Source organism: Callospermophilus lateralis, chromosome 2, assembly GCF_048772815.1.
Source record: "Callospermophilus lateralis isolate mCalLat2 chromosome 2, mCalLat2.hap1, whole genome shotgun sequence".
Taxonomy (NCBI): Eukaryota; Metazoa; Chordata; class Mammalia; order Rodentia; family Sciuridae; genus Callospermophilus; species Callospermophilus lateralis.
Window position 1 is genome coordinate 37406828 of NC_135306.1, and position 12153 is coordinate 37418980.

The 12153-nt window shown below is 39.8% G+C and overlaps 1 protein-coding gene across 1 annotated transcript in view; it reads right to left on the reverse strand.

Annotated features, from left to right (window-relative positions):
- Positions 1 to 12153, reverse strand: part of Dnai1 (dynein axonemal intermediate chain 1) — a 61291-nt gene that overhangs the window by 35082 nt on the left and 14056 nt on the right. Inside the window, exons 2-4 of the mRNA XM_076841329.1 lie at positions 5457 to 5489; positions 3923 to 4021; positions 3646 to 3726 (exon numbers count right to left, since the gene is read on the reverse strand). Coding sequence (XP_076697444.1) covers positions 3646 to 3726; positions 3923 to 4021; positions 5457 to 5489 — 213 coding nt within the window. The remainder of the gene's footprint in view (positions 1 to 3645; positions 3727 to 3922; positions 4022 to 5456; positions 5490 to 12153) is intronic.

The window sequence follows — 12153 nt, forward strand, 5'->3', positions numbered from 1 at the left end:
GCTTTAAACATTTTCATTGGTTCATTCACTCTTCAACAAATAATTTAAAAAAATTTTTTCTTAGTTGTAGTTGGAAACAATACCTTTATTTTATTTTATTGATTTTTATATGGTGCTGAAGATCAAACCCAGCACCTCACATTTGCAAGGTGAGCGCTCTATCACTGAGCCACAACCCCAGCCCTCAAGAAATAATTTTTGAGCTGCCAAAATGTGCCTAGTATGTTATATCTGTAAGATGCCAAGATTAAAAGCTGAGCAAAAGCAGTCGCTATTCCTGTTTGTATAGAGCCTATAGTGCAGTTCTATAGATTCACCCTCACTGATCAGCATCCTAGCAACCACTAAAATTCAATTAGAGATAAGAGTCTCCTTTTCAAGTCATATGGAAAATAATTATATTTGTATGGCACACTGGGATAAACCCACAGCAGAGGAAACCAGCCCATGTGTTCCAGTTGTACCAGACCTATCTGTCCCCAGAGAGCTGGAATGTTCTGATCACATAGGTTGGAAAGCTCTGTCTTAGAAAGTCACCATGGAGTTCTTCCTGTCTCACTAACTTAGTAAGAGCCTGGTCTTTGGAGGCAGGCAGAATTGGGTTCAAATCCTTAGTCTGCTCCTTATTATATGTATGACCTTGGGCTTAACAACTCTAAACCCTACTTTCTTCATGTAACAAATAAGATAATGATATCTAATTTGCAAGATATTGTAAGTATTGAAAATAATGAAAATAAATTTTCATCATTATGTCTCAGAGTCTGACACATAGTAAAAGCTCAATACTTATGTCTCAGTGCTTGACACATAATAATAATATTATGTTCAATGTTCAATAATATTATGTTCAATAAAAATGGTAACTATTATTATGATGATGAAGGTGCCCATGAGTTATGGTTTGGATAGGGAATGTCCCCCAAAGTCCCAAAGTTCAGAGGTGGGGTTTTAGGGAATGATTATATCATGAGGATTCTGATCTCATCAGTGGATTAATCTATTGGTAGCTGAATGAACTACTGGGAAGTGGGACCTAGTTGGAGGAAGTAGGTCACTGAGGATGTACTCTGGGTTTCTTTTCTCCCCAGTCCCTTTCTTTCTCTCCCTCTCTGTTTCCCAGCTGCCATCAGCAAACTTTTTTCCACCATGACCTTTTGCCATGATGTTTTACCTCATCTCAGGCCAGAGCAATGGAGTTGCCTAACCATGTACTAAGAACTTTCAAAATCATGAGCCAAATAAACTTTCCTTTTTTAAGTTGTTCTTGTCAGGTATTTTGGTCACAATGACGCAAAGCTGACTAACACACAATGGGAATAAATTATCCTTATAGTTGTCATTTGAGGCTTCCTCTCTACCCTGTTCCCATTGACTGGGACTTTTCCCTTCAGTTTAGAAATGGAATTCAGACTCCAATGCTTCTGAAAGGAGGGGAGGCATGCCTGGATCAGAACCATCTTCCTCCCCTCTCCAGCCCATCAAGGGAAAGTAGCAATTTTGGAAACCTAAAACTCTGGGATCTCTCAAGACCAAAGAGAAGGGGACCAGCTCTGTGAGAGGATGCCAGGCAGGAATAGGCTATTGGAAGGTTGGGTGAAGTGAACTTCCTCAAAAGAGGGGCAAAAGGGATGCATTGAAACCAACAAGGCAGCGCCAGTCCTCACCTATAGCATGACTACCATGGCCAGCTCACTGAGTCCTAGAGGGACTCTAATGTCAGGACAGGAACCCAGAGATTGCACCATACTCCAGCATAACATCAGGGAAGGTAAGACAGCTTCCCTTTGACATTTGCAGATTGTCCAAGTGAAGCCATTAGCAAAACTCATGAACCAGCACCTTTCAAGAAACATGTCTGGATTTATAGCAAACTTTTTGTGGAGGGGTTGACTACACAGCCTGAATAAAACAGTGTGTTCAAGAAAATTTTCACAAAGACTTGTACACAAATGTTCATAGCAGTATTGTTCATATTAGTCAAAAAGTAGTAAAAATCTAAACATCAATCAACTTATGAGTGGATAAATAAAAAGCAGTATATTCATACAGTGGAATATCATTTGGCAATAAAAATAAATGAAGTACTGACATATGGTATAACACGAATGAATTGAAAAACAATATTCTTAATGAAAGAAGCTAGTCACAGAAGTCCACATATTGTATTATTCTATTATATGAAATTTTCAGAATAGGCAAATCTATAGAGACAGAAAATAGTTCATTATTGTCCAGGGTTGGAAGTGATGGAGAATTGGGGATTGACAGCTAACAGGTGAGGGGTTTCTTTCAGGAAAAATAAACATGTTTTTAAATGATCATGTCAAAAGTTTCACAATCTGTGAATATGCCAAAAGCTGCTGACTTGAATACTTTAAACAAGTGAATCTTATGGTATATAAACCATACCTCAAAAGAACTGTTTTAAAAGATAAAGAAAGAAACTATTGCTCTGTTTTTTCCCCTAGTATTGGGGATTGAACTACTGAAATACATCTTCCACCATTTTTTGGTTTTGTTTTATTTTTTTCATTTTGAGACAGGGTCTCACTAAATTTCCTAGGCTATCCTGAAACTTGGAATCTTCCTGCCTCAGCCTCCCAAGTAGCTGGGATTGGAGGTGTATGCAACTATGCCTAGTGAAAGACATTATTGTTATCTCCAGGGAAACAGACAGAGGAAGATTCAATTTTCATTATATTTTCAGTGTGTTTTGACTCTTTTGAAATTTGTACTATGAATTTCTATTATACATTCAAAACTTTGTACATTTAAAAAAAATTTTAAAGAAGCAACGTAATGTTGTTTTGGAGTCAAACAAACTGGTTCAAATCTTGCTTTGAATCCTGACTGTGTGATTTTTGTAATTAATTTTATCTAATTTAACTTTGGTTTCCATAAAATAAAGATAATAGTAGTTCCTGTATCAAAAAGCATATAATATACAATAACCTATATAAAAGTTCTAATATAGAATCTGACACTGGACACAGTAAGCATGGAACCCATACATCTCAAAATGAAATTTAAAAAAATAGGCATCACTTCTACTTTAGTTCAAAATGTACTTTGAAATTCTCTTTGGTCTCTACTCACAGGAGCTGACCTTACTCTAGCTGAAAACAGTGTTGTCTACCATAAAGACACGCCACAGATGTATCTACAAACTAAGAACTTGCCCACAACATGGTAATAAAGGAAGGCCCTGATGGGTTACCTGCTTGCTTGGTTGTGATGTTAAGAGACAGGGTTGCAGGGGGGATGAGGGAGATCAGCTTTTTCTTGTCCAGAGGTGGATCTGTATTCTACCCAGGTGTCTGGCTAGAAGAAAATTCAGCTTCTAAAGCTCCAGTAGTCCCATCTATTGGAAAAGTATTTTTCTAACTAAATATTCATTTAAAGATTCTTGAAAAAAGTTGACTCTGCAGGGCACTTAAGGCACTGCAATTAGTTAGACTGCAAGGGAGAAGCATAAAGAAATTTTTTAAATCTCTGGAAAACTCCATGCAAAATTCCAGGATTTCAGCCAAGAACCTGTTTAAAAGCAATCTCCAAAAGAGCCAAGAAGAGGTTTTTGCAATGTAACAAGTCACTAACACTCCAAGGAGATCTAGAGGCTGTGTCCAGGAGGGGATGACTTACTTTGAAGCTGTACCTGACAATATTCTGGGGTGCATGTGGATTGTTGGCTGTCAGGATCCGGGTAAACTCCTCTTTTAACTCCTGAGGGAAAGAAATACCAAAAGGGTCAAACATGAAGATCCCTCCAGGGGATCCCTCTCAGGCTTAGGGCTGCCCAGGGTACCAGCAGACATCCCATGCCCAGATTCTGTGTGGGTTTCTAATCTGTACTGTGGAAGAACATATCTCTGAAGGTGGAGGAAGTGGAAGGGTCAAGGATAAGAAGCTACTCTCTTACCGCATCTGTTAACTCCAGCTGGTCAGGAGGTCTAACTGTGGCTTTAGACTGGGACCATTCATCTGTCCCTTCTCCCACTTCAGTCCCTGAATCTTCATCCTGGACAAAAACCTCATATGAGCATTAGGAGCACCTAATCTGCTTGGGCAAGCAAGTAATGCTGCAAAAAACCCCTTAACTGACAAATCCTCCCAGAAGTCAAGCTTTGCCCATTGAACATAGTATATAAAATGTGCAACCGACCACTCATGGAAGAGTCCCAAAGAATTTCTCAGTCCAGAGTTCACTCTGTCTTGAAGATCATAACCACCTCTACCCTAGAGGGTTAGGGCTTAGCTAGAACATTGTGATGGACCTTTGGCCCAAGTAGTGGTACCTGAAGGAATGGCTCCTCCCTCCTGCTCTCCCTAAAGCCTTGGAGGTGTCCAGGAGCAGATGTCGAGGCAGGGCTTTATGAAAAATGGCTTAGACATCCAGAAAGAATGCCAAGCTGTTATTTAAGCTATTTCCATTCTAATTTATAATAGGCCTTCCAATATACCACCTTTAAGTTTGATCTTTTCTTTTTTAGTGTATTATAATTATACATGATAGTGGAGTTCACTTCAATGTATACATAAGTAAGTATAACATAGTTTGCTCAATTTTAATCCTCAGTTTTTCTTCTTTCCTTCCATTCCTCCTTTCCTCTTTAAGGTTATTCTTAAAGCAATATTCTCTGGTATTTGGTTACTTTAAGCCAAAAATAAAGGACTAGAAGTTTTGCCTTTCCTGATAGACGAACACCTTGCCAAAATGACCATAACATATTTTTTCAAGATGTTCACCCTCACTAGCAAGAAAAGACATGCTAAATAAAAAAATGTATTTCTTCACTATAAAATTGGAAAACTAAGTAAACAAAGCAAAACTAGCATTCAGAACTGGCAATGTTATAAGAAAGCAGGCACCCATAAATTAGCACATCATTCTCAAAAGCAACTTGGAAATATTTCCCAAAGCCTAATAACTATGTTATTTGACCCAAATTTCTACCTGTAGAACTTATATTAAGGAAATAACAAAGGACATGCCTAAAGGTTTAGGTATATGAACATTTGTTAAGATAATTGATAATAATAGTGAAAAGGAAGAAACATCTAAATATTCATCAATGAGGCATGGCTGAACAAATTATGGGATGGCCCTAAGGAACATATGATAAAATATTATGTGGTAATTTCAAATGATGCTATAAAAGTATATTAGAAATGGAAGATAATCTAAATATTTTTTGTGTGAAAAACAGGTTATAAAATAAAACAGTTTAATTCCACTTAAAAATAAATACATGTAATTTTATATATGCATAAAAATTTCTGGGAAAATATAACACCACAGATTAAATAAAAGGTTATCCCAGGGTTGTAGGCTTAAGGGTAATTTTAATCTTCTAGCTTATTTGAATTCTCTAAAAATATGTAGACAATATTCAATAAGGAAAAAAAATGCCATTAGCATCTTGCTAAGATACTGTGGTGATCCGAGCACTTACTCTCTTCCTGGTTCCTCTACCCATGTTCAGGCTCTGAAAAAAGAACAGAAACAGAAGGCAAGTCACAAGCAAACTGACATGAGAATATCATAAACATATTACAGGTCCTTTTACCCAAGGATCTCAAGGATATTGAGCTTTCCCAAGTCTCAAGAACATTTCCAGGGCCACTCTCAGTGGCCACATGTATTTCTTAGCCCAGCCAAGGAGATCCTGTATCTGAGGCAACCATTTCAGACTCAATGGGATTACCTATGAAGAATAATAAGGTAATTTAGCACTGGGCATTTATTTTTCTTCTTTTTTCTTTTGGATACTGGGAATTAAACCCAGGGTTGCTTTGCCACTGAGCTACATCCCCAGCCCTTTTTGATTTTCTTATTTTTAGACAGGGTCTTGGTAAGTTGCTAAGTCTGGCCTTGAACCTGTGATCTTCCTGCTTCATCCTCCAAAGTTTCTGGGATTATATGTGTGCACCACTGCGCCCAGCTCTAGTTTTAACATGCTAAAATTTTAAGTTCTGAAGAGTAGTGCTGTGGTTTGGATATGGTTTGAGTGTACTCCAAATGTTCATGGGTTGAAGGTCTAGTCCCCAGGGCAGTGATATGAAGAGGTGATGGTACATTTAAGAGTTGAGGTCCAGTGGGGAATCCTTGGGTTATTGGAGAAATGACCACAAAAGAGATTAAGGTAGTTCCCTGACTTCTTGGTAGTTTTCTGTGAGGGTGGTTATACAAGGAGCAAGTCTAGCCCCTTCCTCCCTCTCTGCTTCCTGGTTCAAAATGTGATCCTTCTCCTGTACAAGCTCTGTCATCTGCCATGAGGTCCTCACCAGAGTGGAACTGTTGCAAGAGCCATGCCCTTGAATCTCCAGAACAATGAGCTAAAATAAACCTCTTTTCTCCAAAAGTAGCCTGCTTCAGGTATTTTGTACAGTGACAAAAAGCTAATACAAGTAGCATGCTCAATTCAACTCATTAAACATTTGGAGAGTATCTATTTATGTGTCAGGCACTAACCTAAGCAGTGGGACAAAGCAAAGAAAGTTTGCGCTGGGTCTGTGGAGGGCAGATGAATGTGATCAGTGCTCATCAGTCACTCACTCAGCGTAAGTTCCTTTGAAAGGTGGCTCTGTGCCAGCAATGGAATGTGTTTGCACAGGTTGTCGTAGGACGGCACAGAGGTACCTCCCCAGCTTTGGGTACTCAGGGAAGGTTTCCAGAAGTGGTGTTTCTTAGTTGGGTACCAAAGGACAAGATGCATTTCCAGAAGGCATAAATGGCATGTACAAAAGCAGAAGAAGAACAGTAACAGAGTCATCAAACAAAAACCCCATTTTAATATATATATATATATATAAAACAAAGAGGTATTTTAGATTATCAAGCGTGAGGGGACTTAGTGTGGGGTGGAGATATTAGGGAGGGGGCCTTGGAAGAAGCAGGCTTAGAGCACTGAAGGAAGGGTCAAGGCACCAGGATACAAGTCAATGGGAACATGTTGGTGGCAGAATGCACTTGGAAAGAGACCTCTGCTCCCAACTCTGTCACTGACTGCCTGTATGATCTTGGGGAAGTCTCTGGGCCTCAGTTTTCCAAATGTAAAGAGAAGGATTTAGAGCAATGGGCTCTTACAGCCGTATAACAATAGGCTCTGTGGGAGAGGCTTGGATAGTAGAAGGGAGGAAAAGGGTTTCAAGGGAAAAGAAAACATATCTCAGCTTGGAATTGTTGCTGAGTTCAGATTTCTGCCAGGTTTCCAAGGTTTCCAGTGATGGGAACCCTTCTCTTGAGGCTTTGTCACAGGAGCCAGAAAACTCTTTCCTTTGAAGAGCCTCTGATCCCTAAGGTAACGGTATGGAAGCGTTGCAATGTCCACCAGCTTTCCGGCCCACAACAGAGCACTTGAGGGCCAATCCCAGCCCAAATCCCCAGCTTTAAATAGAAAATGAGATCCAGTTACTACTGCCCCCTGTAAATATGTCTGTAAAACATTTATCTGGCAATAAAAGAACTGACAAGGCAATTTGAGTGTAATTGTTTTTGGCAGTTGGAAATATTTCAATTAACACACTATAAAAGCCACACTATAATAAATGCAAAACAGGCCAATGAAATCAGCTACAGCCCTGACTTTCCAACCATGGCAAAGGAGATTGAATGTCAGGCTGCCACTTTGGGCCCTTGGTCTTCCAGAAAGAAGAAGCCTGAGACAGACAAGCCTGAATTCCTAAAAAGCTTTTGATGGTTCCTCCCAGAAGCCGTCAAACCACAGAAGAAGAAAGCCCGAGCTCCCTCCCCAGGTCCTCAGAACTCTGGCCTCAAGTCCCCATTCCAGCCTGCTCTCCCAGTCATGTGCTAGGGCTTTGAGGTGCAATTCAGGAAGGCTACTCAGTCCCTGAGCCTGGCTTGAAACTTTCACCTCTTCGTTTTCCCAAGTTTTCATCTGGCTATTCCTCCTGCCAGGAATGCCATCTTTCCCTTCCCCCTCCTGCTTCTGCTTCTTCTGCCTAACAAAAACTTACCCAACTAGCTAGCCTCTGTTCATCCTTTATCCAACTTTTCCTGACATCTTATCATCTTCCTCCTATATCCTTCTACTTTTTCTTTCCTTAACTTGAGCAGGTTCCTTCCCACCTTTCATCACCACCACAAGAACTGACTTTAGTGAGATTAAGAATCAAATCTATCTTCAAACACATGCTCTCTTGTCTCTGGGTTTGGGTCTCCAAAAGGCAACAGAGTATTATGAAAAGAAGCATAATACTACAGTCTATATGAAAGGTGGCTTGAAACTTCCAGCATGGGAGGCTCACTATTCTTATACTATTGACCAAAGAAAGCCCTCTTCTCTTGGGCAGGCTATTCTCATTGACCAAGGGAGATATCAATAAAGGAGTGAGGAAGAAAGAGAAAATCTACCCAGCCTGCCATAGCAGACAAGTTAATCCTGGTGATCAATGGGATAACTGATTTCCCAGCCTGAACTCCTTCACAGTTGAGCATTTTTCTATTGTTATAGATTTCAGTTGAGTGCCCTGAAGGCAGGAACTGTTTCTTATTCAACGTTAGCATTAGCATAGAGCCTAGCACTTGGATATGTTCACCTACTCTTATAAAGGGCACTGGTAACAACACAGCTAACTAGTGGTCACTTCTCAGTTATTTTACAGGATTTGACATTGTTGAGTTCTCCCTCCCTCCTTTTTGAAATTTTTCCACTACCTTTCTTTCCATGTCACCAATCTTTCCAATGTTTCCTTGGAACATCTGGCCTCTCCCTCCATGGATATATGTTTGACCCGTGGATCCTCTTATTCTATGTACTGCCCCAAGGTGCTCTTTCCCCCACCTATACCTTCATCTTCTACCTTATGATAGAGCTCAAATCTATTTCATAGTTTAAGACCCAATACCTCATGATCACAGGGTACTCAACATCTTAAAATCCAATCTCACTGTGTTCTTTTTTTTTCATCCCAAACTGCCACTTCCTCCAGTATTCCTTATCTCATTCAAGTGCAACACTGTCTACTTAGTGACTCAGGTTGGAAACAGGACTCATTAAAGATGCCTATCTTTATCCTCTCGTTAGTAATTTATTTCAAAGTCTAACAATTCTATTTCTTCAATATATTTCTTAACTATCCAGTTCATTTATATCCCTCTTAATTCAGGCTCTTACTGTCTTTTACCTAATTACATTTGACCTCCTGTCTCTAATTTCTTCCCAATTTAATAACTGTATCACTATCATCATTTTGAGCTATGGAGCACTTACTAGCCAGTCAATTACTAAGCTATTTATGAGCATTATCTCATTTAAATATCTTTACAACTATCCTTTGTAATTTTTCCTATTTTACAGATGAGGAAATCAAGGCCTAGAGAGATCAAGCAACTGACCTAAAATTGACCAGGACTTGAAGCCAAACTTCTAATCACTATCTTTAAATGATCTTTCTAAAATATGAATCTGATCATGCCACTTTCCTGATTTAAAGCCTCCATCTTAGTTGTGAGATAAAGTTCAAGCTCCCTACCATGTCATTCACCTCTTTCCTACTCTTTTCCTCCCATAGCCACACTGAGTCACTTACAATTCTCCCTAAGTTTATATAGGAAAGAACCATGTAAGCAGGGAGACTGATCCTGTATGTCTGGTAGTGAGATAGGCCCCTGAGTCTTGGGCAGGTGAGAGAAGAAGAGATGGCTGACCTAGGAGGGGCTGCCCACATAAAACATCTCTGCATGTTCATAGAACTTCTTTCCTCAGTCATCTTCACTTCTCCAGGCCAAACACCTTGCTTCCTTTCTTTAATATTACCATGATTAGCCATGATGTCACAATTAACACCCTCTGTCAGGTCAACATCTTTATGAGTCCATCTACCCTTTGAAGATACTCTTTTGGTCTTTAACCACATTTTTTGTTTTTTAATTTTTTTAGTTGAACATAAACACAATACTTTTGTTTGTTTGATTGATTGATTGATTTAATGGGGTGCTGAGGATCAAACCCAGTGCCTCACGTGTGCAAGGCAAGTACTCTACAACTAGCCACAACCCAGCCCTTTGTTTTGTTTTGCTTTGTTTTCTCCAGAACTGGGGATTGAACCCCAGTGGCACTTTATCACTGAAGTATACCTCCACTCCTTTTTTATTTTGAGACAGGGTCTCACTAAATTATCCAGGCTGGCCATGAACTCATAATCCTTTTGCTTCAGCCTCCTGAGTCACTGATATAACAGGTGTATACCACTGAGCCCGGCTAACCACCCTGTTATTTAGATACAGTCCTAGACTACCTCTTTGGCTTAGCACACTCTTGGATGATTACTAGGTTAATGTCCCTCCTAGCTTGGCCCAACCCTCAATACAGCCCCATTCAGCCTATCTTGGGACACTTGAGGAAGCCAAAGGACAGAGAGTAGATTCCAAAGAAGTCTGGAAAGCTGTGGATAGGAGCTGAGAGAGAATTTGATAGCTAACAAGAGACATTCTCATTTATAGCAGTTATACATCAAGAACAGATGTCTAAAGTCTATTTAGCAGGCATAATCTGCAGAAGGAACAAGAAAGCAAAGGGATAGGCAGAGACCAGTTGACTATCATCACCATCCCCAGCTGCACTCACTAGTGACCAGGCACACTACTGGACACTAGACAGTCATTATATGCCAATTTCAGAGCCTCCCTGCCAAGTAGGTAAAAAAATTCCCCTCTTATTTATTTATTTACTTTGGTGCTGGGCATTGAACCCAAGGGTGCCTAACCATTAAGCCACATCTCCAGCTCTTTTTATTTTGATACAGGGTCTCACTAAGTTGCCTAGGACCTCATTATGTTGCTGAGGCTGGCTTTGAACTTGAAATCCTCCTGCCTCAGCCTCCTGAGTCACTGGGATTATAGGCTTGCATAACCACGCTGGGCTGGTTTCATTTTAAAGACAAGGCTACTAAAAATTGCTCACACCAAATGATATGATCCATGGAATGATACTTTGAAATCAAAATTTCTAGTCAATCTAAGACTTGATTATTACCACTCACTTGGCATTTACCAGCACTGTTTTGGTTCATGAGTTTTGGGTTCATACTGAACAATAAAAGAGACCTGTTAATCTCTGACTATACATTAGAGATAAATAAGGAGATAAAAAAATATTTTTTATTTTTATTTTTGGTACCAGGATTGAACCCAGGGGTGTTCAACTATTGACTCTTATCCTTAGCCCTTTTATAAAAATATACTTTATTTTATTTTTATGTGGTGCTGAGGATTGAACCCAGTGCCTTACACATGCTAGGCAAGCACTCTACTGCTGAGCTTCAAACCCAGCCCTAAAAAAAATTCTTGAGCTGTACCATACCATGAAGATATGATATTTTTAAACTGAGCATGTGATTATATGGAATCAAGAAGCCCAAGTATGGACTTTGAAGTCAACCATACCTGGGGTTTGAGTGTCCACTGTCCTCCCTGCTAATTGTATGATCCTAGGCTAGGCAAGTTACTTTTCTTCTCTGAATCCTTATCTTCAAAACAACTCACTGTCAGACAATCACAGGCTTGTCATGAGGATTAAATGAGTTGCACATGAAGTGCATACTATAGTGCCTCGCCAGAATTCATGCCAAATAAATGATGGCTGGCATCATTACATTCCCATTTATAGATCCTGCTCTGCCCTCAGTCACACAGGATCTGTGTGGCCCTTTGCCTACTAAGAAGCACCCACCCTAGGAATGACTAAAGTCTTCAGAAGCTCACATCTCCACCAAATAATTCAACGCTGAAACAGGATTGTTCCTGGAAAGAGGGGCTCTTCGAAGCATGCAAACCCACAGACACTGTATCCTCCTTCTTGGGGCCCAGGAGACTTTATCTGCCATTTCAGTTGTCTTGGTCCTTATTTTAAAACTCACTAACAGGTTTCCATTAAGCTAAATTGAAACTAAATACCTCACTAGCTTGCAGTTTCAGTTTCTAAGAGTAGAAGCTCTTGGTCCCAAAGGAATGGTAATTCACCAACAAATCTTCCTCTAGTACACTGTATGCATTTCAAGTTCCAAAGCCTAGTGCAATGTTTAAAGCACACAGAAAGCACCTCTTTCCATAGCTGAAAGAGGTCTCAAAGTTTTGAAACAGTCATATTACAAGGTAAAAGGCCTCCTCATACACTGTACTGAAACTAT